The sequence below is a fragment of the Trachurus japonicus genome, chromosome 20 (genome assembly GCF_045865225.1).
Source record: "Trachurus japonicus isolate A0001 chromosome 20, Traja_1.0".
Classification (NCBI taxonomy): domain Eukaryota; kingdom Metazoa; phylum Chordata; class Actinopteri; order Carangiformes; family Carangidae; genus Trachurus; species Trachurus japonicus.
In genome coordinates, this window is record NC_140926.1 from 25,308,766 (window position 1) to 25,331,880 (window position 23,115).

Genomic DNA, 23,115 nt, shown 5'->3' on the forward strand with positions numbered 1-23,115 from the left:
TTGTGTTGGAGTCTTTAGAGAGTCTGTCAGAGAGCAGAGACGACCTGCACACGCTCCTCAGTCATGGCCTGACTGCTAAGGTAATCTGACCTGTGGTCAGTAGGGTTGGGCCGGACCCAGATGTTAAAGGGGACCTATTATGCTCCTTTTTCCACAAACTAAAATAGTTCCTGGGTGTCTTAAAGACATGTCTGTGACGTGCTTCGGTCAAAATAGCCCAAAGATCAAACATCACAGCTCTCTGTTCATCCTCTCAAAAACAGGGCTGTGCAAAACGGTCTGTTTCAGTGGCCCCTCCCTTTAAATGCAAATTAACCACTCCCTCAGCATTGCGTTACCATGACGATGTCTACTACTAGTACCTATACTGATTTGGCCAAAATGCAGTATGCAAACAAAAGCTAAATCTGCAGTAGGCAAATTGCCAGTATCAGTAAGCATCTGACCAGTCTACATTGTGTAATGAAATGTGCCTATGACCTAGTCTCACCCTAACCAAAGATGGTATAGAGTAGTCTTTGCCATGTAGGCTACTGTAACCATGTAACATGTAATATAACTTAATAAAATAAATTAAAAATATATGCAGACTGGTCAGTTCATTGTAAAACAGTTATTTATTGATGTAAATGTGGTGATTTGTGCACATAGACTACAGAGCTCCGCAGCACTGCTCCTGTTCCTTTCAGCTCTGAATGAGCCGTTCATATCATTCATATCTCCATGGAGCGGGTAAGCTCGGTGCTGCTGCCATGTGGTGTCTCCATGTTTTTACCTTCAGTGGCAGCGTGACGGTAGGAAACCACGGAAACTCAGCGGAGACACCGGAGCTGTCGGCTCAGGTCGAGGTGGCGTCTGTGAAAAGTCACCATGGTAACGCAGTGAGGAGGAATGGAGCGTTACACTGATGCTGCCTTCACCTGCAGTCGGGCAGACGGCCGTCGCTAACAAACCAGATGTCATTTTAGTCACAGAAGTCCAGAGAAAGCCGGTAAAACGTGGATCAGGTAAACAATACCACATCGCCATGACAACATATTGTCACGTGTATTGTTTTGCCTGGTGCTGACGGACCACTTGTTTACATAGAGGCTTGTTTATGCCGTTACGTGCAGCGGCTGTCGTCCGTCTGCCGTCTGCCCAATTTTATGTGAATGCAGCATGAAAAATACGAGTTGCTTGTGATATACAACCACAACGCTAGATGGGCGAAATTCCTACACAATGTACCTTTAAAAATCATAGTACTACAGCTTAGACGGAGTCACCAAAATGTCATTCAGAAAGGGAATAGCCTACCAGACACATGAGAATACTGAAACAATAACAAAACATGTACATTAACAACTTTTATTAACAACAAATAGCTTATAACAAAATGTGGACGGCGCTGCTAAAAAAAAAAAAAAAAAAGCACAGTGCCGCCTCTCCAGCCGCTTGACCTGCAGCTGCACAGGGGAGCTCTGCTGTTCCTCTCTCTTCAGCTTGGTGTTTGACTGCACTTTGTATTTATAGAATGAGTTCAACATTAGAAGATCTGACCTCCATCGGAGCGCTGATCAACTGGGCCACATCACAGCGGATGTGGCGCTGCTCAGCTGTAGCAACGTCTCTGTGTGTTTTTATAGCATCAGCAAGAAAAAAAAAACGCGGCACAAGCCTACAAGACACACGTGGTAGCCATGGCAACATAGTGCTTCAAATCTAGCCAAGGTTTTTTGCAGAAGTTGTGTTTTTCTTGAGGGTCCTCAAGAAAAACTGGCCGTCACGTACCTCAACTTTATCAAACATTTCCAGAAAGGAAAACATTCTACTATTGGAGTAAAAGTGAAAACTCAACCACACACATGTAGGTGCTGGACATAGACTCATTATTCAGGCAGTAAAATGAATAAAGTTTAGTAGCTAATATATCAGACCCTGTATGAGTGCACTGCAATTTTTTTAATGACAGTAATAAAACTGATACAGTTGCTATTTTAACATACTGCGCTATACTTATTACTGCCCAACCAAGTGGTCAGTCTGTGGCTTCATACTGTCACTGCTCATTTATCAGTGTTTGTTGTTGTGTTTATTGTTTACTCTTTGTTTACCATTGAGGTGTTGTGTGTGTGTATGTGTGTGTGTAGGTGGTGCTGTGGTTTGAAGCTGTGCGTGACTCGCTGCCCTCTGCCCTCAGTAAAGGCTCTGATTCCCTCCTACGCCTGACTGAGCACTTCTATGACTACTTCCTGGTGAGGGGCATGCTGGGATGTTAAGTCTCATGCTATTTTACTAATGTTCCTGTCACCTTTATGTTGTCAGCCAATCAGCAGTCAGCATCCGGTCAGCCCAGGTAGGGTCTAGTCATGTGAACAAAACAATCTCTGCACAGCAATACATAGATGGATACATAGATAGATGTCGGCTGAGACACTGAGACCGTTCACATCTAACTTCATCGTGGGGCAGATAAGCAAACTAATTGTGCATTTTATGCCTAAAGCATGAAACTTTCAGCATTTCATACCCCAAGGTTTGCTTTCAGACGTGGAACCACTTTGGTAGCTGACCTTTGGTGACCTTTAGGGGTCTTTGACCTCAGCATTGCATTTTTCAACATTATTCTCCATTGGAAACATATGAAAATCTGGGAAGTAAATCATTAGCAAGACATTTCTTCACCATTGTGTTTAGGTAGGTGTGTAATATCATGTAATAAAATGTTGAAATTCAACTCCAGTGTGAAACCCCCTAAAAAACTACTCAAAGTTGAGGTACCCGTAACCAGATTTTTCGAAAATTCCGAACTGTGTTGTAGAAGTTACTGTAAAGTTGAACCCCAGCTTTGATTTTTACTTGACTCTTTGTCTGTCTGTCTGTCTGTCTGTCCCTCGTCTGTCTGTCTGTCTGTCTGTCTGTCTGTCTGTCCCTCGTCTGTCTGTCTGTCTGTCTGTCTGTCTCTCTGTCTGTCTGTCTGTGTCTCTCTGTCTGTCTGTCTGTCTGTCTGTCCCTCTGTCTCTGTCTGTCTGTCTGTCTGTCTGTCTGTCTGTCTGTCTGTCTGTCCCTCGTCTGTCTGTCCCTCTGTCTGTCTGTCTGTCTGTCTGTCTGTCTGTCTGTCTCTCTGTCTGTCCCTCGTCTGTCTGTCTCTCTGTCTCTCTGCCTGTCTGTCTGTCTGTCTGTCTGTCTGTCTGTCTGTCTGTCTGTCTGTCTGTCTGTCTGTCTGTCCCTCTGTCTCTGTCTGTCTGTCTGTCTGTCTGTCTGTCTGTCTGTCTGTCTGTCTGCCAGCGGCTGGGTCAGGCCTCTCTCCCAGGTAGGTTGATTTATCTCAGTCAGAATGTTTTCAGCCTTGGTGTTGGTGTCTGAACTCTGTCTCTGTCTTCTCCTGTCCCTCAGTGAGCCAGCTGTCTGTGGTTCTTCTTCACTTGGCTAAGTTCTCTCTGGAACCAGAGACCCACTTTCCCCTGAGACTGGAGGTAAACTGAGACTCTTCTCCCTGCTGGTCTGTGCTGGTCTCTGATCTGTGTGGCCCTCTGCTGTGTGTCCTGGGGCCTCATTTATGACCACTGTGTATACAAAACGGGGCCTGAAAGATGTGTTCACCACTTCCTACCTACTCCTGTTGAAGTTGCACATGTTTTTATTAAAGGGATAGTTCACTCAAAATTGAAATTTCACTCATTATCTACTCACCCTCATGTGGACTAAGGGTTGGGAGAAGTTTCAGAGTCCTCCGTGGCTTCTCTGAGTTACAGGGGGTCTAGGCGTAGCAGTGCATGTCCATATAATGGTTGCGAACGGAGCTCACTTTTCTTTGTCCAAAAAGACACACCAAAAACCATCCAAATACCTCCATACTGCTCGTCTGTAATGTCCCTCTTGTATTGAAGCCCCGACATGAGAAATTGTTCCGAAAAAAATTAAATAAGTCTATATTTTAAGCTTGTTTGTAGCGGAAGCTCACAGTGTTGCTCTGCCGGAATCTTGTGCGATTTGCGGAGCCATGAACTGTGTGTCAATGCAAATCCCGCGAGATTTGCACAGACACGGGCAAAGCAGTGAACTGAGACACTGGGAGCTTTCGCTACAAACAAGCTTAAAACATAGACTTATTTAATTTTTTTCGGAACAATTTCTCATGTCGGAGCTTCAATACAAGACGGAGCCCCGTTCTCAACCGTCATATGGACATGCAGTGCTGCACTGATGATTGCAACAATCAGCCTGATTTTTCAGTTTTAAACATGATACCACAGTGACACTGTGTGGATGCTCTGGTCCTGCTAGAAGACAACTAGAATGGAAGAATCAAAGGGGAGTGAGTGTCAGGGACCACAGCCATCTTCTGGTCCATTACAGTGCTTACACTTTTGAATGGGATTATTAAAATGAGTCAATACATCAGCTTCTGAACCGACAGAAAAAGTTAATTTGCAGCAGTGTCCAGTTTCATAAATGTAATTTGTGCAATTGACTGCACTCATGTTGTGATAAGGACTCCATCTGAACATTGTGTGTATGACATAAGACACAAGACCTTTTATTGATCCTGCAGATAGTCAGGGTGTGTGTTGTTTTGTGTAACATGACACAGAGGATCAGTCTCAAACCGGTCTGCTGTGTGGTCTAGACACAGTAGTTTTCTCCTGTTTCACATGGCGGTCTTTCTCTTCTTTCAGGCCATCAGAACCTTCAACAGCATCCTGGAGTCCCTGAGCCGGGAACAGAGAAGACTGATCCAGGACGACCGGAACCAGAACCACATGCTGTAATACTTGAGGACATCCAGATCCAGCACCCATACTTCAGCATGAGCATGTTTTAGTGTCAAACTTTACAAAGTGGTAGTGAAAGCTGAGTAGTGTTGTTGGTCTCGTCCTCATCACTGTAAATCCATAAAACCACATTTCTACAGCTCAGACTTTTGACCAGTCTCCTGCCTGTTGCCCTGGTTACCTGTCTGACTGTTGACCCATCTGTTTAACAGAACACAGATTGCAGAGGCGGTCCTGACAGTTGGAGGTGAGTGTGATGTTTAACCCAGCTGGAACTGAGCTGCTTTTACCTGGCCCCCCGAACCTGACATAGACCCACAAGTAGGAAGCAGCTCCAGTGCTTCCTATCATGAATGTAGAAAGTATTTTGAAGGCAGATTCTCTTTCGACATCTCTACTGGATCCATTCTGGGCTCCAACTTGACGACCCCTGGGTTGGGAACTTTCCTTCATGTTAAGGGTCATTGGCGCCCAGTGTAGTTTCCAACAGGGGGGGCGCAGTACAAAACTCCAACTCTGCACTTTATGTCAGACAGCTGTGATGTCATCCTGCTAGCAGCTGCTGGTGGTGGGTGGTACGGTATGTATGTATGTATGTAAATCAACTGCATTCAGACTGCACACAAGAGTCTGTAGGCAAAGATTCTAAGATAGATAGATAGATAGATAGATAGATAGATAGATAGATAGATAGATGTATGGATAGATAGATAGAAAGATAGATGTATGGATAGATAGATAGATAGATAGATAGATAGATAGATAGATAGATAGATAGATAGATAGATAGATAGATAGATAGATAGATAGATAGATACATACCGCCCCTTTATGCCGTTCTCTCTCCTCATTGGATAAAGGTTGTAGGATACAAGGAAAGTTTTCTCCTCGGCTTACAGCAGAGCAGAGTGACTGACAGACCCGTGTTTCAGACCAAACACTCTATAGAAGTGATTGCTGTCGGAAGATACAACTATTTAAGACTTATATTAACACAAACATTCCGCTTACTTCTGCTTTAAGCCCTCAGCTGGTCTAAACTCTGACCCTTTCAGCATCATCTTCAGCAGCTCGGAGGTCTATGTTGTGAGCTCTGTTCTACGTCAGCTGATGTTTGTTGAAATGCGTCTGTGTTGTTTTTATGTTTGTGTTCTCAGACCCAAACCTCTACAACCTGTGTCTACTTTGTCAGACTGAGGTCTGGGACTCCTCAGTCCAGTTCTCATCCCGTCTGCTCGTGTCATAATTTGTTTAAAAAAGATTTAAACCTCACCTTGTTTTTGTTTGTTTCAGCCATGCTCAGTGTTTAAGCAAGATCACAATGAGTCGCTATTTAAAACAGATCTTGTTCATTAATGTAACGTAATGTAGATAGTCTTTAAAGTTCACTTTGTTTCTCTTACCTCTGACAACAGGAACTAAAGGCTGTTTTCATCCATCCTGCCTGTCTCTTAGACTACGAGCTCCAGGTCAGCCTATCAGAGGCTCTGTGTCGTCTGACCCCCAGGAGGGAGCGACAGCAGAGGGCCAGTCAGTGGTTCAGCCCTGACATCAGCACCGCCTTCTGTAACATCGTAGACAAAGACTTTGAGGTGGTGAGTGGCTGCTGTCAGAACACCTGTTGACCTGTCTCAACATCTGTCTTCATTTCCTGACTGCTCTCTCTCCAGGACTGCAGACGTTTCCTGAACTTTGTCAACTGTCACCAAAGCAACAAGAGGAGGTGATAAACTTTATTACAGGAGACATATTCTGTCCCTTTTCCACAAATTAAAATAGTTCCCAGGTGTCTTAAAGACATGTCTGTGATATGCTTTGGTCAAAATCCCCCAAGGATCAAACATCACAGCTCTTTTCATCCTCTCTAAACAGCCCTGTTCAGAACGGCTGCTTTCAGTGTCTGTCCCTTTAAATGCAAATGAGCCACTGCTTGCCCCGCCCCTTCTACTGCTACCAGGTAGGGGTGGTGTTATGCAAATTGGAAAACTAATTTCATACATTATTGTCAGACAACTGAGGGAACAGCTTGTAAAACCACATGGATTTCAACCACGGGAGCCTGAAAATTACAGATTTTTTTTGGTCAATTCTCACATTTTGGGAGCCAGAAGGCAAGATAAATACCATTTAAGAGCCTTCAAAAAGTGATATTTCCATTATATGTCCCTTTTTAAATGTATTTTAACTACATAAGTGTTGAGAGAGCTGTTATTCAGGTTAGTTGTTCCTGTGTTCTGTTCCGTCAGGGTCTACACCTTCCCCTGCCTCGCAGCATTTATGGACTCCACTGAGGTAACATCTTTCACCAGTTTTTTAAAAATATATATATATATATACACAAACAAAAACACATTTCACATATTAACCTCTTGTTTTCTTTCTCTGCAGCTCTTTCCACCAAAAGATGACAAACTAGATGAGTTCTGGATTGACTTTAACACTGGCTCAGAATGTGTGAGTTTCTTCACTGATGACCCTCAGGTATCCTACTCTACTACACTACACTGTACTGTTACTACGTAATGTTGTACTGTACTACACTCTACTGTTACCACACTACACTGTACTGTACTACACTGTACTGTCACTCGACTGCTCATTTTAGTATAGAGCAGGGCTGGCCAACCAGCCAGGGTATTAGAGCCACATTATTTACGGTGGTGCTGCAAAGAGCAGTACCTCATTATATACATATACACACACACACACAGAGACTGAAATATTAACAATTTACTATATCACAAATGTTACACACCCACCCCTCACTATGAAACAGTAGATTGATAGAAATGGCCTTAAACTCATCAGACTACAGGCCAGTCATTGTCAATACATGAGAAAATGTAAAATACCTGATTTCTTTTTTTTTCTTTTTTTTTTTTTTACCTCAATGCTGTTTTTATTTTATTATGTTTGAATTGAGAGTGCTAAAATGGTGCTGAAGATTTGAAGCATTGCAATTTGCTAACGACGTGTCATATCAGACAGAAAGGCTTGCCTTTATGTTCAACAAAAAAGTAAGCGTCCTCCCAGTCCTCAAGAAATGTCCTGTGCTTGTCTTCATATTTGCATTTAGCCATTTTTGTGAATGAATCACAGCTTGCTGTGGGAAAACAGTGCAGGTCGTTAACTGATTAATAACTGTTAACTGAAAGGATCTGAGTGTCTGACATGAGTGGCAACGCGATCCTCTATCAGAGATTTATTTTTCCCCTTGCCGTTCTAAAACACACGCACTCATGCTGCTACAGCTGTGGAGCCACATCCACTGAGTCTGTCTGAGCTGACGGAGCTCGGATGGAGGTTAGATCTTCACATGTTGAACTCTTTTTATACAAAGTAGCCAAACACCAGGCTGAACAGAGGAACAGCAGAGGCTCTGACAGCTCGGCCAGCTTGGTTAATTACATTTGGAGAGTTGCATTCTTATTGGCCAAGAGCCGCATTTGTGAGAAGTTGCCCCATTATGGAGGAAGTTGTCACACTATGTGATATAAGTTGTCACAGTACATTTTTTGGAAGAAGCACCACAAGCCCATCAACTTGTGCCGATACTGGCAGTGTGGTAGATATGACCAAAGTGACTAGATGCCCCAGTCATATCCTCTATACTGCACTGTACATGTACTGCACTACACTCTAGGCTAGGCAAGGCAAGGCAATTTTATTTGTATAGCTCGTTTTTACAAACAGTTTGTCTCAAAGGGCTTTACATGGCATCACAACAGGAAACAGGAAAACCCTTTTAACAGGGAAAAACCGGAGAAACCTCAGGGTGAGCAACAGAGGAGGGATCCCTCACCCAGGACGGACAGACGTGCAATAGATGTTGTTACAGACAAGAAAACAGATGCAGGTGGCGGCTGCAGGGAGATGGAGCTCCGGTGGATCTGCGGAAACACAGAGAGAGTGCGAGACACCAAGGCCAAACTACAAAGTACAACAGAAAATGACAGTTCAAAAATGTACGGAGAGGAGGAGAGGAGAGGAGAGGAAGGAGGAGGAGAAGAGGAGAGGAAGGAGGAGGAGGAGAGGGCTCTGTGCATCGTTTGTTTTGTCTGTGTCTGTGTGTTTTCAGGGCTTTCTGTGGGGGTCCATTCACCTGCTGAGAGAGGAAGTGGATCACTACAGCCTCAAGGTCGTACATGACGGTCAGTGCTTCTGTTTCACTCCTTCTCCTCCTCAACACCTGAACTGGTGTTTTTACTGGCTGACTTTGGACGTGTGTGTGTGTGTGTGTGTGTGTGTGTGTGTGTGTGTGTGGTCCCAGAACGCACTGAGGCACAGGTGCTCCTCAGTATCCACTTGAACAGCCCCATGATGCACCACAACAGCAGAGGTCAGAAAGTGGAGCTGAGCTTCTCCTGTGAACACCTAGCAGAGCTGGAGGAGGCTTCTGGCAGAGTCCTCATGGTGAGACATCCCATATTCCACAGGACGGGTCACAACCCTGAGGCGTTCGCAGCTTTTTTGACCAGTAAATCAATGAGTCGTCAGTTTGTGTGTGTCATGTTTGTGTTAGTGTCGGCCTTTTGGGGTCAGAGTAGCAAACAGAAGTGTACCACACTCGCCTGATTCAGGTGTTGTCCAGCATCTGATCTCCACCTTTGTATTTGTTTCCAGAGAGACTCCCTCCATGTAGAAGACACAGATACAAAAGCTGAGGCCACGCCCCCTGAACAGATACTGGATGATAGAGCCTCCAACAGGAAGAAACACAAGGTCAAGAGTCAGCTGAAGAGTGAGTCTGTAAACTTTTACTGTCAAATGTTTCAGATGCTTTAATATTATTTGTTACACAGCTCTATTGAATGCTGCTCTCTGATTGGTCCATCGCTGCATTCTACGGCCTGTTATGTAAGGGATAATGTATAGTTTGGAGGTTGTTATGGAGAAATAAACCCCGACAGGAAGGAACCCCGACAGGAAGGAACCCCGACGTGAAGCGGAGGAGTTCCATACTTCCTGTCGGGGTTTATTTCTTAACCGACCAACTATACATTATCCCGCTTATTACATGGTTTACGAGTAAAATAATTAATTTGAAACAAAATGTTGATCAAAATACGACGTTCATCGATTTTTAATTGCATCATTTCTGCATGCCTGGTCACGGCCGCTGTTTTGCTGAGCCTCCTCCCGTTCGTGCATTTGAAGCCTTTGATAATCAATCAGTGGATCGATGGATTAACATGTTACAATGTGTGTATTTTGTGTAGTCGTATCTGTCATAAACAAGAGATTAACTTTACTGTTTACGGGGTGCGTTTGTGTCGCGGAGCCGCGGTGCCAGCTGCACCGAGACGAGAGGAGGCTCTGATCGCAGGTCTGGTTTCCAGCAGCGATGTGGAAGGAAGGAGCCTCCACTCTCTCTGTAACAAGCTACAAGTCATTTATCTAACATCACTATTAGTCCCAAGCTGTTTAATGACGGTAAAAATGAAACATAAGGTAAATATCCTGCATAGTTTCTCTTTTCTGTGCTGCGCTGATCAGATCGGCGTCCCTAGCAACGGTCTGTTACACTTGACGACGGTCTGTTATTCAGAAATAACGGACCGCAGAATGCAGCAATGGACCAATCAGAGAGCAGCATTCAATAGAGCTGTGTAATAATTCTGTATAATGACCGTCGTCAAGTATAAACAGACCGTTGCTAGGGACGCCGCTCTGATCAGAGGAGCTCAGAAAAGAGAAACTATGTTTCATTTTTACCGTCATTAAACAGCTTGGGACTAATAGTGATGTTAGATAAATGACTTGTAACTTGTTACAGAGAGAGTGGAGGCTCCTTCCACATCGCTGCTGGAAACCAAACCTGCATCAGAGCCTCTGACCCGGTGTCACAGCTCTCCTCTCGTCTCGGTGGCACCGCGACACAAAACACGCCCCCTGACCCGTAATCTATTGTTTATGACAGATACGACTACACAAAATACACACATCGTAACATGTGTATGGTAATCAATCGATCCACCAATTGATTTGCACGCCCGGGAGGCTCAGCAAAACAGCCGATGTGACCAGTCTCTCCCGGAAATGCAATTCATTTCATTTCTGAGGGAGAGTCTGATTGACACAGCACGTTGGCCAATCAGGGACAATACAACAACTTGCTGATTGGCTGAATGGGGTTGTCTGTCAACGCTACTACTCCCGCCCAGCTCCCGCCCACCCCAAACGCTTACAGGGGGAATGAGGCCAGACTCTCCGTCGAAATGAAATGAAATGCATTTCCGCGAGAGGCTGGTTTACGAGGCTACAGTCTTGCAGATAAATGATGCAATTATAAATCGATGAAAGTCGTATTTTGATCAACATTATGTTTCAAATTAATTATTTTACTCGTAAACCGTGTAATAAGCGGGATGATGTATAGTTGGCGTCGGGGTTCCATACAACCTGTCTGGGTTTATCTCTCCATAACAACCCCAGAACTATACATCCCTTACGTAACAATAAGTAAATAAAAACTTGGCCATGAGGAAAGATTTAATACTGTATGTTGTGTGTGTGTGTGTGTGTGTGTGTGTGTTGTCTAGTTCTGCCTCTGTCGTCTTCAAGTGGTGAGGACTGCTTTGTGACACAGGTACATATGGACATAACAGTTTGTATAAATGTTAACGATGAGCAGGTAACATCACCTGTTTGTTTCAGACACGAGGAAAAAGCCAAGCAGAGATCCTGTTTGATCGGATCAGAAAGACTTCCTCCTACTCCTCAGGTCAGACTCTGCTGCTTCATCATAATACAACAAACAGCCAGAACATTATGACAGGGGAAGTGAATAACAGTGATTCTGTCGTTCCAATGGCTCCTGTCAGTGGGTGAGATACACTAAGCAGCAAGTAAACATTTAGCACTCAAGGCTGGTGTGCTGCAAGCTGCATATTGAGCAGGTTTAAAGGGATAGTTCAACATTTTGGCACATTGGCCTATTGCCATAATCCCTATAGTCATAGCAGTAGGTTTGTTACCTTTAATTGTCGGTGCAAGATATTTTTAGAACGGCGGAGCAGAGCCGCAAGCAACTCATCAAATACACAATCCAACAACTCCAAAAGGTTCTGGTGGACAAGTTGTGACCTGCACATTCACCACGCTATGAGATAATAACGGAACGTTACGAGACGGAGTTGTTTTCAAGGTAACCGCTGATGTGTTCCCGTCGGGGGCAGTTTTTCGGCAAGCAATTTCTGCATTTACCTAGAAAACAACTCCGTCTTGTAATGTTCTGTTATTATCTCATAGTGTGGTGAATGTGCAGGTCACAACTTGTCCACCAGAGTGTTTTGGAGTTGTCCATGCTCTGAGCAGCTTGCGGCTCTACTCCGCCGTTCTAAAAACAGCCTGCAGTGCACCAACAATTCGGATTATGGCAATGAGCCAATTTGCCAAAATGTTGAACTATCCCTTTAAGTGTCTGAGCGACTCTTGCCAGGGGCCAAATTGTGATGTCTGGGCAACTGGGTCACAGCTTTCCCAGCACTGCAGATCCTGCTGGCTGTCACATGTGCCCACCTAAAGTGGAGTAAGACAGGACAAGGCTCAGTGATGTGCATTAGGAGTGAAGGATAGCCCATGTTGTCCAGTCCCACAGCGGAGCTACTTTAGCACAGATTACTGAAAAAGCTGATGATGGTTCTGGAAGAGAAATGTTAAACCCACAGTGCCTGGTAGTGTGCTGTGTACTTGATGTGTCCATGCTGGCCCCTGTCCACTGCTGTAGTTCTGACCAGTCATGGACCATGATCCACACTGACTAGTCTAGATGGAAACAGGGGTCCACGAGCACGGACTGATTTTTTTTCCCCACCTGTTTTTTCTTAATCTTTAAAGTGTCTATTTTAAGATTCTGACAGGTAACAGGATGAAAAAATGTCCCATGGTGTTTATTTTTAACCCTTTACTGCCCCTATCCCAAATTCGAGGCTGAAAAAACTGAAAATGAAATTGGCATAGCTCTTTAAGTAAACAACTCACAGGGACAAATTAACACGTTTTTCTACACAATTTGGGGCCAAGGAATTCAATAGAATAGTTATTTTTACGTTTTTAACACATCCTGACTTGATTTTGGGGCAAAAATATCAAAAATTAGCTGAAAATTCTAAAATCGTATGTATATTTTCCCCTATACCAAAATCCTTTGCACTGAATGAAAACATTTAGAGATTTTTCTTAATCTTTAAAGTGTCTACTTTAAGACTCTGACAGGTACCAGGGTGAAAAAATGCCCCATGGTGTTTATTTTTAACCCTTTACTACACCTATCCCAAATTCGAGGCTGAAAAAACTGAAAATGAAATTGGCATAGCTCTTTAAGTAAACAACTCACAGAGACAAATTAACACGTTTTTCTACACAATTTGGGGCCAAGGAATACAATAGAATAGTTATTTTTACGTTTTTAACACATCCTGACTTGATTTTGGGGCAAAAATATCAAAAATCAAAAATTAGCTGAAAATTCTAAAATCGTATGTATATTTTCCCCTATACCAAAATCCTTTGCACTGAATGAAAACATTTAGAGATTTTTCTTAATCTTTAAAGTGTCTACTTTAAGACTCTGACAGGTACCAGGGTGAAAAAATGCCCCATGGTGTTTATTTTTAACCCTTTACTACACCTATCCCAAATTCGAGGCTGAAAAAACTGAAAATGAAATTGGCATAGCTCTTTCAGTAAACAACTCACAGGGACAAATTAACAAATTTTCTACACAATTTGGGGCCAAGGAATTCAATAGAATAGTTATTTTTACGTTTTTAACACATCCTGACTTGATTTAGGGACAAAAATATCAAAAATTAGCTGAAAATTCTAAAATCGTATGTATATTTTCCCCTATACCAAAATCCTGTGCACTGAATGAAAACACTTTGAGATCTTTCTTAATCTTTAAAGTGTCTACTTTAAGACTGACAGGTACCAGGATGAAAAGATGTCCCATGGTGTTTATTTTTAACACTTTACTGCCCCTATCCCAAATCAAACCTGAAAACACTGAAAAAGAAATCAGCATATCTCTTGAAGTAAACAACAGAGAGAGACAAATTAACACATTTTTCTACACAATTTTGAAACTGGGAATTCAACTAAATAGTTATTTTTAAGTTTTTAAACACATCTTGACTTGATTTTGGGACAAAAATATGAATAATTAGCTGAAAATTCTAAAATCGCATGTATATTTTCCACAATACCAAAATCCTTTACACTGGATGAAAACATTGAGATTTTTCTCAATCTTTAAAGTGTCTACTTTAAGATTTTGGTACAAGGATGAAAAAACGTCCTGTGGGGTTTATTTTTAACCCATTACTACACCTATCCCAAATCAAACCTGAAAAAACTGAAAAAGAAATCACGGTAACATCTTGAAGTTAACAACCCACACAGATGAGTTCTGTTTTAGGACTAGATGAAACTATCCCTAGATTAAGCTTGTCATCCTGAGGTTTGAGTGGTGACGATGTCCCAGGTGTGGCCCCCTCTGCTTTCAACGCTTCTAGGCCACTGGTGTTACTTATGGGTCCAGGAGGTGTCACGCCTCTTTGCCCACAGCCATCGGCTTCCATGCTCTGCTGCTCCTTAGAGGGCTTTGATGGTCTGGCATTGGGCTTGGCCTCGAATCCCAAGGTCCTTAAGTAGCCTGATGGTTGACTTGCCCACGAAGCCTCTGCAGCCGACTTCCACAGGGCAGCTGAGCCGTTCCACATCGGCTACCAGTTCTGTGTACTTAGGAAGACCAGAGGACGAGATCTAGTCTGTGGTTTGTTGTGACAATCTCAGATGGGAAGCAGAACCTTTGATTTAGATCTGCGACCAACTTCCAGTCTCGTTCACCTTTTTTTGCAGCCAACCAAAATATGCTTAAGGTTTGCAGGGGATGGACAGAGGGGGCAGGTGGGGTCTTCTCTGTACCACTGGTTTAGGTTAGAGGGGGAAGGAAGGACATCATACGGTCCTCGTAAGATGAAACTGGTGTGAAATGCTTCCGTGCCCAGCAGCTCCCTCCAGGAGAATTTCCTCCTCAACTCAATGTAATGTAATCCCTTATTATTATCTTGACGCCTGCTCTTGTCACCACACCTCCTCAACAACCAGAGCACCGCATTGAGCTGGAGCTTCCTTGTGCCAGGATGGTCTGCTCTGTCCAAGGTCAAGGCCTCCCCTCCCCTGTTGCACAAGGCCAACGATGTGCACTGAGATCTGACTTCGGGGTCCATTTCCTTCCAGTTGCAAGAGAAGGAGCTGTTTGGGCTACGCAAGGGTCATGGGATTCCCTAAGTGTCATTCCAACCTTACTTTGGAGCACTTGAACTCCTCTGCGAGACTGGACACAGGAAGATTGAGTATGCCTCTTCGATACAGCCCGATGATCTTGGGAGTCCCACCCACTTTTGGAGAATGAGCTAATCAACCTCTCTAGCTTTTCGACCGCTGAGATTGGGACCTCGTAGATGGTCAGAGGCCACATCAGCCTGGGTAGTAGCCCTTCATCCTACCTGGGAGCATGGTCTTGTTGATACGCTCAAGGCCACTTATGGTTTCCTGCCTAAGCTGGTCCACTTGCTCTGTGTCCTTGAGGGTGGCATCATACCAATTACCAACGTCCAAGACTCTTTACTGGCTTCTCTGGCATTGTTGGTTTAGGCTCTTTGTCAACGTAAAACCTGTGTCTGACAGCTTTCCCTTGACAACTGAAATGCTCCGGGATTTGCTCGACTTTATTTCCATCCGGGCCCACTGGATGTTCTCCTGCAGCTTGTTCAGCAACCGTGTGCCTTGGTTGTGGTGAGTATGGTCATATCATCCATATACGCTCTGATCGGAGGGAGACGAAGACCAGTTTTGAGCTTGAGCCCAACTACTACCCACCGGGAGGCTCGAATGATGACCTCCACTGCCATCGTGAAGGCCAGAGGCAAGATGGTGCATTGCCATTAGCCCTCTTTCCAGACGTTGCCATGCTGTAGTGTACTCGTCTGTTGTAAGCCATATAGCTGCACGTGTTGGAAGTAGGATTTGATGAGGCTGGTGATTGCTTCTGAGACGCTGTAAAAGTGAAATTCTGCCCAGAGGAGACTGTGAGGAACAGATTCAAAGGCATTGGCGAGGTCCAAGAACACAACATTGATATCTTTTTCATCCTTTCTGGCGGCTTGGATTTGGTGTCTCATGTTTGTGTGCTCCAAGCAACCTGAGAAGCCTGGGATGCCTGCCTTCTGCAATGAGGTATTGATGTAGTGGTTCCTGTCCAGGTAGACAGTCAGCCTATGAGCCACTATGCTGAAGAAGATTTTGTCGTGGTCATTGAAGAGGCTGATTTGGCGAAACTGGCTGATATCCGCAGAGTCCTTTTCCTTGGGGATTAGGATACCTCCTGCCCTCCACCACGCAGTTGTGATAGCTTGTTTCTCCCAAACCACCTTCATCAACCTCCAGAGAAAGTGTAGTACCTCTGGTGCGTTCTTATAAAGCCGGTACGGGACTCCATTGGGCCCAGGAGAGGATGCAGCTCTTGCCCAATGTACAATCCTCTCCACTTCCACTTGGGAGGGCTGATGTCCAGCTGATGTTCAGGGGGATGTATTGGTGGCATATCGAGTGGAAGAGTTGTCTGACTAGACCGCTGGCTGTCCGTGTGGTATTTAGGTAAGCTTCGAGATCTTCCATCGCTGTTTTGAGTTTGCCACTTTTGTTCTTTGTGAAAAGACTCTTTACAAACTTGAAGGGGTCCTTGAAGAAGTTTGATCTTCCCTGCTCCTTCGTTTTACACCTCCTTCTCAAGTTCTCAGCTCTCCTCAACGATGACAGTCGGTTATTGATTTCTGCTTGTAGCAGGTTAATTCCCTCCTTCTCCTCCTCTGGACCCTTCATTGTTTTTTCAGCTGCCTCCTCTCCTTGATAAGCCGTTCAATCTCCTCCTGTCTCCTGGACTTCATCAGGGTGGTTGATGTTTTCTTCTTGTCTGTAGTTCCGAAGCGGTCAGCACCATAGTTGTATATCAGGTCTCCCATTCTCTACTCTGGGGGTGTTTTCTTCCTTGAATTCTTCGTAGCCAGGGGTGGGCGGGACCTGTACACGAGCAGTGCCAGGTCCCTCCCACTATTGGGAGCTAACCTATGGCAACCCTGGTTAACCTCAAGAGCTTTGCTACCGTAATTTCTTTTTCAGTGTTTTCAGGTTTGATTTGGGATAGGGGCAGTAAAGTGTTAAAAATAAACACCATGGGACATCTTTTCATCCTGGTACCTGTCAGTCTTAAAGTAGACACTTTAAAGATTAAGAAAGATCTCAAAATGTTTTCATTCAGTGCACAGGATTTTGGTATAGGGGAAAATATACATACGATTTTAGAATTTTCAGCTAATTTTTGATATTTTTGTCCCTAAATCAAGTCAGGATGTGTTAAAAACGTAAAAATAACTATTCTATTGAATTCCTTGGCCCCAAATTGTGTAGAAAATTTGTTAATTTGTCCCTGTGAGTTGTTTACTGAAAGAGCTATGCCAATTTCATTTTCAGTTTTTTCAGCCTCGAATTTGGGATAGGTGTAGTAAAGGGTTAAAAATAAACACCATGGGGCATTTTTTCACCCTGGTACCTGTCAGAGTCTTAAAGTAGACACTTTAAAGATTAAGAAAAATCTCTAAATGTTTTCATTCAGTGCAAAGGATTTTGGTATAGGGGAAAATATACATACGATTTTAGAATTTTCAGCTAATTTTTGATATTTTTGCCCCAAAATCAAGTCAGGATGTGTTAAAAACGTAAAAATAACTATTCTATTGAATTCCTTGGCCCCAAATTGTGTAGAAAAACGTGTTAATTTGTCTCTGTGAGTTGTTTACTTAAAGAGCTATGCCAATTTCATTTTCAGTTTTTTCAGCCTCGAATTTGGGATAGGGGCAGTAAAGGGTTAAAAATAAACACCATGGGACATTTTTTCATCCTGTTACCTGTCAGAATCTTAAAATAGACACTTTAAAGATTAAGAAAAAACAGGTGGGGGAAAAAAATCAGTCCGTGCTCGTAGACCCCTGTTTCCATCTAGACTAGACCGACTGTGCAAAATGAATGAAAAAAAGAGATCTAAACTGGCTGATTCTGATGTGAGTCCTGTTTTTCCCACCTGTGTTTTACAGGTACTCTTGTGGGGGCGGAGCTAGACATGTCACAGGAGCACACAGAGGAGTTGGAAGGAATCGGTTCTGCTTTACAACAGGTACCATGATCCTTTCTCAGTACACCAAGTTGTCAGTTTTCCATACTTGGGGGTTCAAACTTCACAAATTCAAATCACATTTATTCTGCCTGATCCACGGATGAACAAGCAGCAACAAATTTATTTCAACTAAGTTTGTATTACATTTTCCAAGAGGAATTTTTATCATGTTAAATCATTCATTCATTCATTTTTTCATTCATTCATTTTCTATACCGCTTATCCTGCACTAGGGTCACGGGCGAGCTGGAGCCTATCTCAGCTGACTTTGGGCGGGGTACACCCTGGACAGGTCGCCAGTCTATCGCAGGGCTAACATAATATAGACAGACAACCATTCACACGCTCATTCAGACCTATGGGCAATTTAGAGTCACCAATTGACCCTTCGCGTAAGCCCCGCCCCCTTGGTTACTTTTGCTACGCTGGGCAAGCTTTCACTCCCAGCCATGCTCCTGGCAATATTTGGTATCGATTTCAAAGGAAATATCAGCAAATTTCTGGATTTAAACTGTTCTGAGATAATAGAGAGAAGAAGTCACAAAGATCATTCATAGTTTTCAGTGACGTGACTCGCGCAGGAGGATAAAACATCTGTTCAACGACACGACTGGACAATGTACAGAGCAGCAGTAAGGACCGGTAATTTTACCGTCTATCAACCCACCAAGACTTAGGTCATCTCACTGGTCATGAAACGTTGTCAAACTGCAAGTTTTTGGGCGATTGTGAAGCACATACAGCTTTCGCTGCTGTTTTTTTTTCTCCCACCGCTGTATCAGTCAGTGAAAGCAGTCCCTGCCTGGAGGATCCCTCGCCTAAAAGCCCAGGTAAAAGTCGTAAAAAGTACAGCTGTCATTTCGGAGGTGAACGTATGGTTATCCCCATATTTACACTTGCTCAAGTCGAAAAAAAAGTCAGCTCGTATCTGAACATCTCTATATTGCTGCTGCCGCCGCCGCCACCGCCGTAGTAGCAGCAGCAACAACAACATCCTTCTCTACAAACAAATGTTTTTCGTCCTAGTCTCAAAATGTGTCCACAAAAGCAAACGTAATGACTCACTGCGGAAAGCTTGCCAGGCCTATAGTTACGGTTGCTAACGTAGGATTGGACAATAGCCGTTTGTGGGAGGAGTTGGCGAAGGGTCAATTAACCTAACCTGCATGTCTTTGGTCTGTGGGAGGAAGCCGGAGTGCCCGGAGAGAACCCACGCATGCACGGGGAGAACATGCAAACTCCACACATTGCCCCCCAGTAGGACCATAGATATAAAAGGTGCTGGGTGGAATTAGTTTCAGCTTTGATGCATCCTTGATCAAATACTGGGGTGCATGCGCACGCAGCGACCGGCAGCTAGTTGCTTCCCTGTTGTTTGTTTGTCCCTCTTTTATCTCTTTTTCGTCCAATATCGCCACTCAGCACGGCAAGTGATGATCGGGTAGATCAACAAGTAGTGGGGCAAAGTTACACGCCAGGGATCGTAACCTGGTACGGGGGAACTATGGAGTTATCAGTCGTGTTTGTACTGTTGCTGGCGTTTCTGCTGGCCGAGGGCCGGCGTGATTTCCCTTCAACTCCTCGAATCCAGTACAGCAGGGAGATTCTCCTGGAATGGAGCAGCTACCCGGATCTTAATCGTCCCCCGGATTTACCGTCCTTGGCGCTGGATTCTTTTGATCCTAACCAGGGTCAAAGGACTTTTTCCAAGGAGCCTCACAAGAGAGTGAGGAAGCGGGGAAGGAGAGGCGGCGTGCGGGAGAGAATTAAACGTCAGTCCCTGTCTCATATCCCCCTGCCCTCTATCATCTTAATAAATGCCCAGTCTCTCCGAAACAAAACGGACGAACTCCAAGCGCATGCACGTTTCTCTTGGGAGTTTAGAGACGCGTGTATCTTGGCGGTGACGGAGACTTGGCTGGCAGAGAAGGATCGGAACCCTGAACTGGTGATAGACGGATTCGGTGCGCCTTTACGCACGGACCGAGATGCCCAAACTACCGGCAAGACGCGCGGAGGCGGGGTATGTCTCTATATAAACGACCGCTGGTGTAGAAATGTTCTGGTGAGAGAGAGGCTGTGCACTAAGGACATGGAACTGCTGACGGTGTCTCTGCGTCCTCATTACCTGCCTCGGGAGTTCCCGCAGGTATTTGTTACTGTGGTTTATATCCACCCAAAAGCCAATGAGAGTGACGCGACGGAGACTCTCCTGCATGTGGTGCAGAGACTTCAGGCCATGTCCCCCGATGCCCCAAACATCATCCTCGGTGACTCTAATAACTGCACCATGTCAAAGTCTCTGAGGAACTTTCACCAATATGTCACATGTCCGACAAGATATAATAAGACTCTGGACTTGTGTTTTGGGTCTGTTAAAGGTGCATATAAATCCCTCCCGCTTCCCCCGCTGAGCACAGCTGACCACAACTGCGTGCACCTTATCCCGGTGTATCGCACTGCTCTGCGGAGGGGAAAAGTGGTCACCAAGCGGGTTAAGAACTGGACTGAGGATTCCTCATTGACTCTGCAGGGATGTTTGGACTGCACGGACTGGAGTGTGTTCGTTGACTCCAGTGGGGACATTGATGAACTGACAGATGTTGTCAGCTCTTGGGTGGCATATTGTGAGGATGTTGTTGTTCCTGACAAAATTGTAAAGGTTTACCCAAACAGTAGGCCCTGGGTTAGTAAATCTCTGAGGATTTTGTTGAATAAAAAGCGCCAAGCTTTTAATCAGGGTAACCTCACTGAATTTAAGAGACTACAAAAAGAAGTGAAATCCGAGGTCAGGAGAGCCAAACTGACATATAAAGAAAAAGTGGAGGATAAACTTAGCAGCAAAAATCCGGGTTCAGCATGGGATGTTATGAAAACTATGACGGGCCTGCATGATAGCAAATGTAGGACAAAAGTGGTCTTAGATGGTTTTGATGATAAGACTCTGGCTGATGAGTTAAATCGGTTTTATCTTAGGTTTGATGTCAATGACTTCTCTAAGGAATGTGCATTCTTAAAAGCTGACCTTTCAAATGCATCCCCTGTCACTGCCTTTGATGAGCGTACGGTAGTGAACACTTTCAAGCACTGCAAACGCAAGACCAGCCCTGGCCCTGATAACATTGGGAGTCGTTTGCTCTCTTGCTGTGCAGAACAACTGGGTCCCATTTTTTATCATATTTTCATGCTATCGCTTGTGCAGCAGAGGGTTCCTAAAACATGGAAACAGTCAATCGTAGTCCCTATTGCAAAAACAACTCATCCCAAGGCTCCAAATGACTACAGGCCAGTGGCTCTCACTTCCCTGGTCATGAGGTCATTCGAGAAACTGATTAAGCATGAGCTGTTGGTGAGAACTGAACATCTTCTTGACCCCCTTCAGTTTGCGTACAGAATAGGGCGGGGGGTCCAGGACGCAACCATCACACTCCTGGATCTCTTAACCAAACATCTGGAGGGCAACAAAGCTCATGCTAAGCTTTTGTTTGTGGACTTTGCATCTGCATTCAACACCATCCAGCCCCACCTGCTGGTGGATAGGCTCTGCAACAACTTTGGTGTTGACTCAAATATGGCTGGCTGGATACTGGACTTTCTCTCTGGCAGATCTCAAAGGGTGAGGGTGAATGGGTGTGTGTCAGGGGTGTTGTCTTCATCCACTGGCTCACCTCAAGGGTGTGTCCTCTCCCCATTTCTTTATATTCTGTATACCGACGACTGTAGGAGTCAGTTCCCGAACAGACATATTTTGAAATTTGCAGATGACACAGTTATTGTTAGTCTTCTTCGTGATGCTGAATCAAGCCATGGCCCTGTGTTAGATTATTTTCTAAAGTGGTGCAAAAATTCCTTTTTAAGTTTAAATGTTACTAAAACGAAGGACATGTGCATTGATTTCAGACGCCATATCCCTGCTACTGGCAGCACTGTCATTGATGGCCAAGAGGTGGAGTCTGTACTTAGGTACAAATACCTTGGTTCCATCATTGACAACAAGCTGGCATTTGGTGAAAACACTGACAGGATTTGCAAAAAGAGTCAGCAGCGACTCTTCTGCCTAAGAAAACTTGCAAAATTTGGTATTGACAAAACTCTGATGACCCTTTTTTACAAGTCCTATATTGAGTCAGTTTTGATATTTTCTTGTATATGTTGGTTTGGAGGTCTGAATGTCACCCACAAGAATGCCTTAAATAGAATTGTGAACATAGGCAGCAAAATTATTGGTGCGCAGCAGAACAATCTCTCTGTCCTTTACAACAGGCAGGTGGTGAAGAAGGCAAATTCGATCTTGTCTGATCATTCTCACCCCCTTCATCAACACTTTAAGCTCCTCCCCTCTGGCACCCGCTTTAGTTTCCCCCTAGTCAGAACCAACAGATACAAATACTCATTCACCCCCACAGCTATCACCTTCCTAAATGCAGAGAAAAGGAGGTAGTCACGCAGTCATTTTGTTTTGCACTTTTATTTATTTATTTATTATGGTTATGTCCATGTATTTTTAGATTTTGATCGATTGTTGTTTTATGTATTTCTTCTGGTTTTTTATAGTGGCTTGTTGCTCTTCACCTGCCATCATTGTTGTAGTGCTGTGTTCCTTGTCTCTTTGTCTTTCCATGTCCTTGTTGCCTGTCATGTATTTTAAATGTTGAAGCAGCTGCTGCAAAACACTTGCCCGTTTCGGGACAATAAAGGAATTTACTTACTTACTTAAAAAAATAGGTGGAGCTAGAACACCTCTGGATATCTGTTTAAATTCTTTTTTATTATCGTTTCCATTCAATCCCAGAAACACCTTTGTGGTTCAATCCCACCCCACTCCATTGTCCACACACATGCCCAAACAAACAAACAAACAAAACAAACAACAACGACAAAAAAAATAAAAATAAAATAAAAATAAAATAAAATAAAAGTAATTGTGATAATAAGGTAAAGGAAAATACAGAATATCACTTCATGAACAGTGACAAAATTCATAAATACATTTACAGCTCAGTGTATAAAAGGGTACCATAGGTCATGGAACAGATGACCCTGGTTATGTTTTTCCAATGTTAGTTTTTCCAGGGGAAGAAATTGAGCTATGAAATCCAGAGACATATGAAATGTTGGAGG

The 23,115-nt window shown here is 44.0% G+C and overlaps 1 protein-coding gene across 1 annotated transcript in view; it reads left to right on the forward strand.

Moving 5' to 3' along the window:
• sycp2l (synaptonemal complex protein 2-like) overlaps window positions 1–18,003 on the forward strand; it is an 18,249-nt gene extending 246 nt beyond the window's left edge. The window contains exons 2-17 of the mRNA XM_085764025.1: window positions 1–80; window positions 2,133–2,237; window positions 3,271–3,295; window positions 3,379–3,458; window positions 4,662–4,750; window positions 4,970–5,004; window positions 6,213–6,352; window positions 6,428–6,480; window positions 7,004–7,049; window positions 7,146–7,238; window positions 8,836–8,908; window positions 9,028–9,257; window positions 9,381–9,498; window positions 11,300–11,346; window positions 11,415–11,481; window positions 17,915–18,003. The exon at window positions 1–80 is cut by the window's left edge and continues 34 nt beyond it. Of these exons, the coding sequence (XP_085620151.1) occupies window positions 1–80; window positions 2,133–2,237; window positions 3,271–3,295; window positions 3,379–3,458; window positions 4,662–4,750; window positions 4,970–5,004; window positions 6,213–6,352; window positions 6,428–6,480; window positions 7,004–7,049; window positions 7,146–7,238; window positions 8,836–8,908; window positions 9,028–9,257; window positions 9,381–9,498; window positions 11,300–11,346; window positions 11,415–11,481; window positions 17,915–18,003 (1,370 nt within the window). The remainder of the gene's footprint in view (window positions 81–2,132; window positions 2,238–3,270; window positions 3,296–3,378; window positions 3,459–4,661; window positions 4,751–4,969; window positions 5,005–6,212; window positions 6,353–6,427; window positions 6,481–7,003; window positions 7,050–7,145; window positions 7,239–8,835; window positions 8,909–9,027; window positions 9,258–9,380; window positions 9,499–11,299; window positions 11,347–11,414; window positions 11,482–17,914) is intronic.
• The last annotated feature ends 5,112 nt before the right edge of the window (window positions 18,004–23,115 follow it).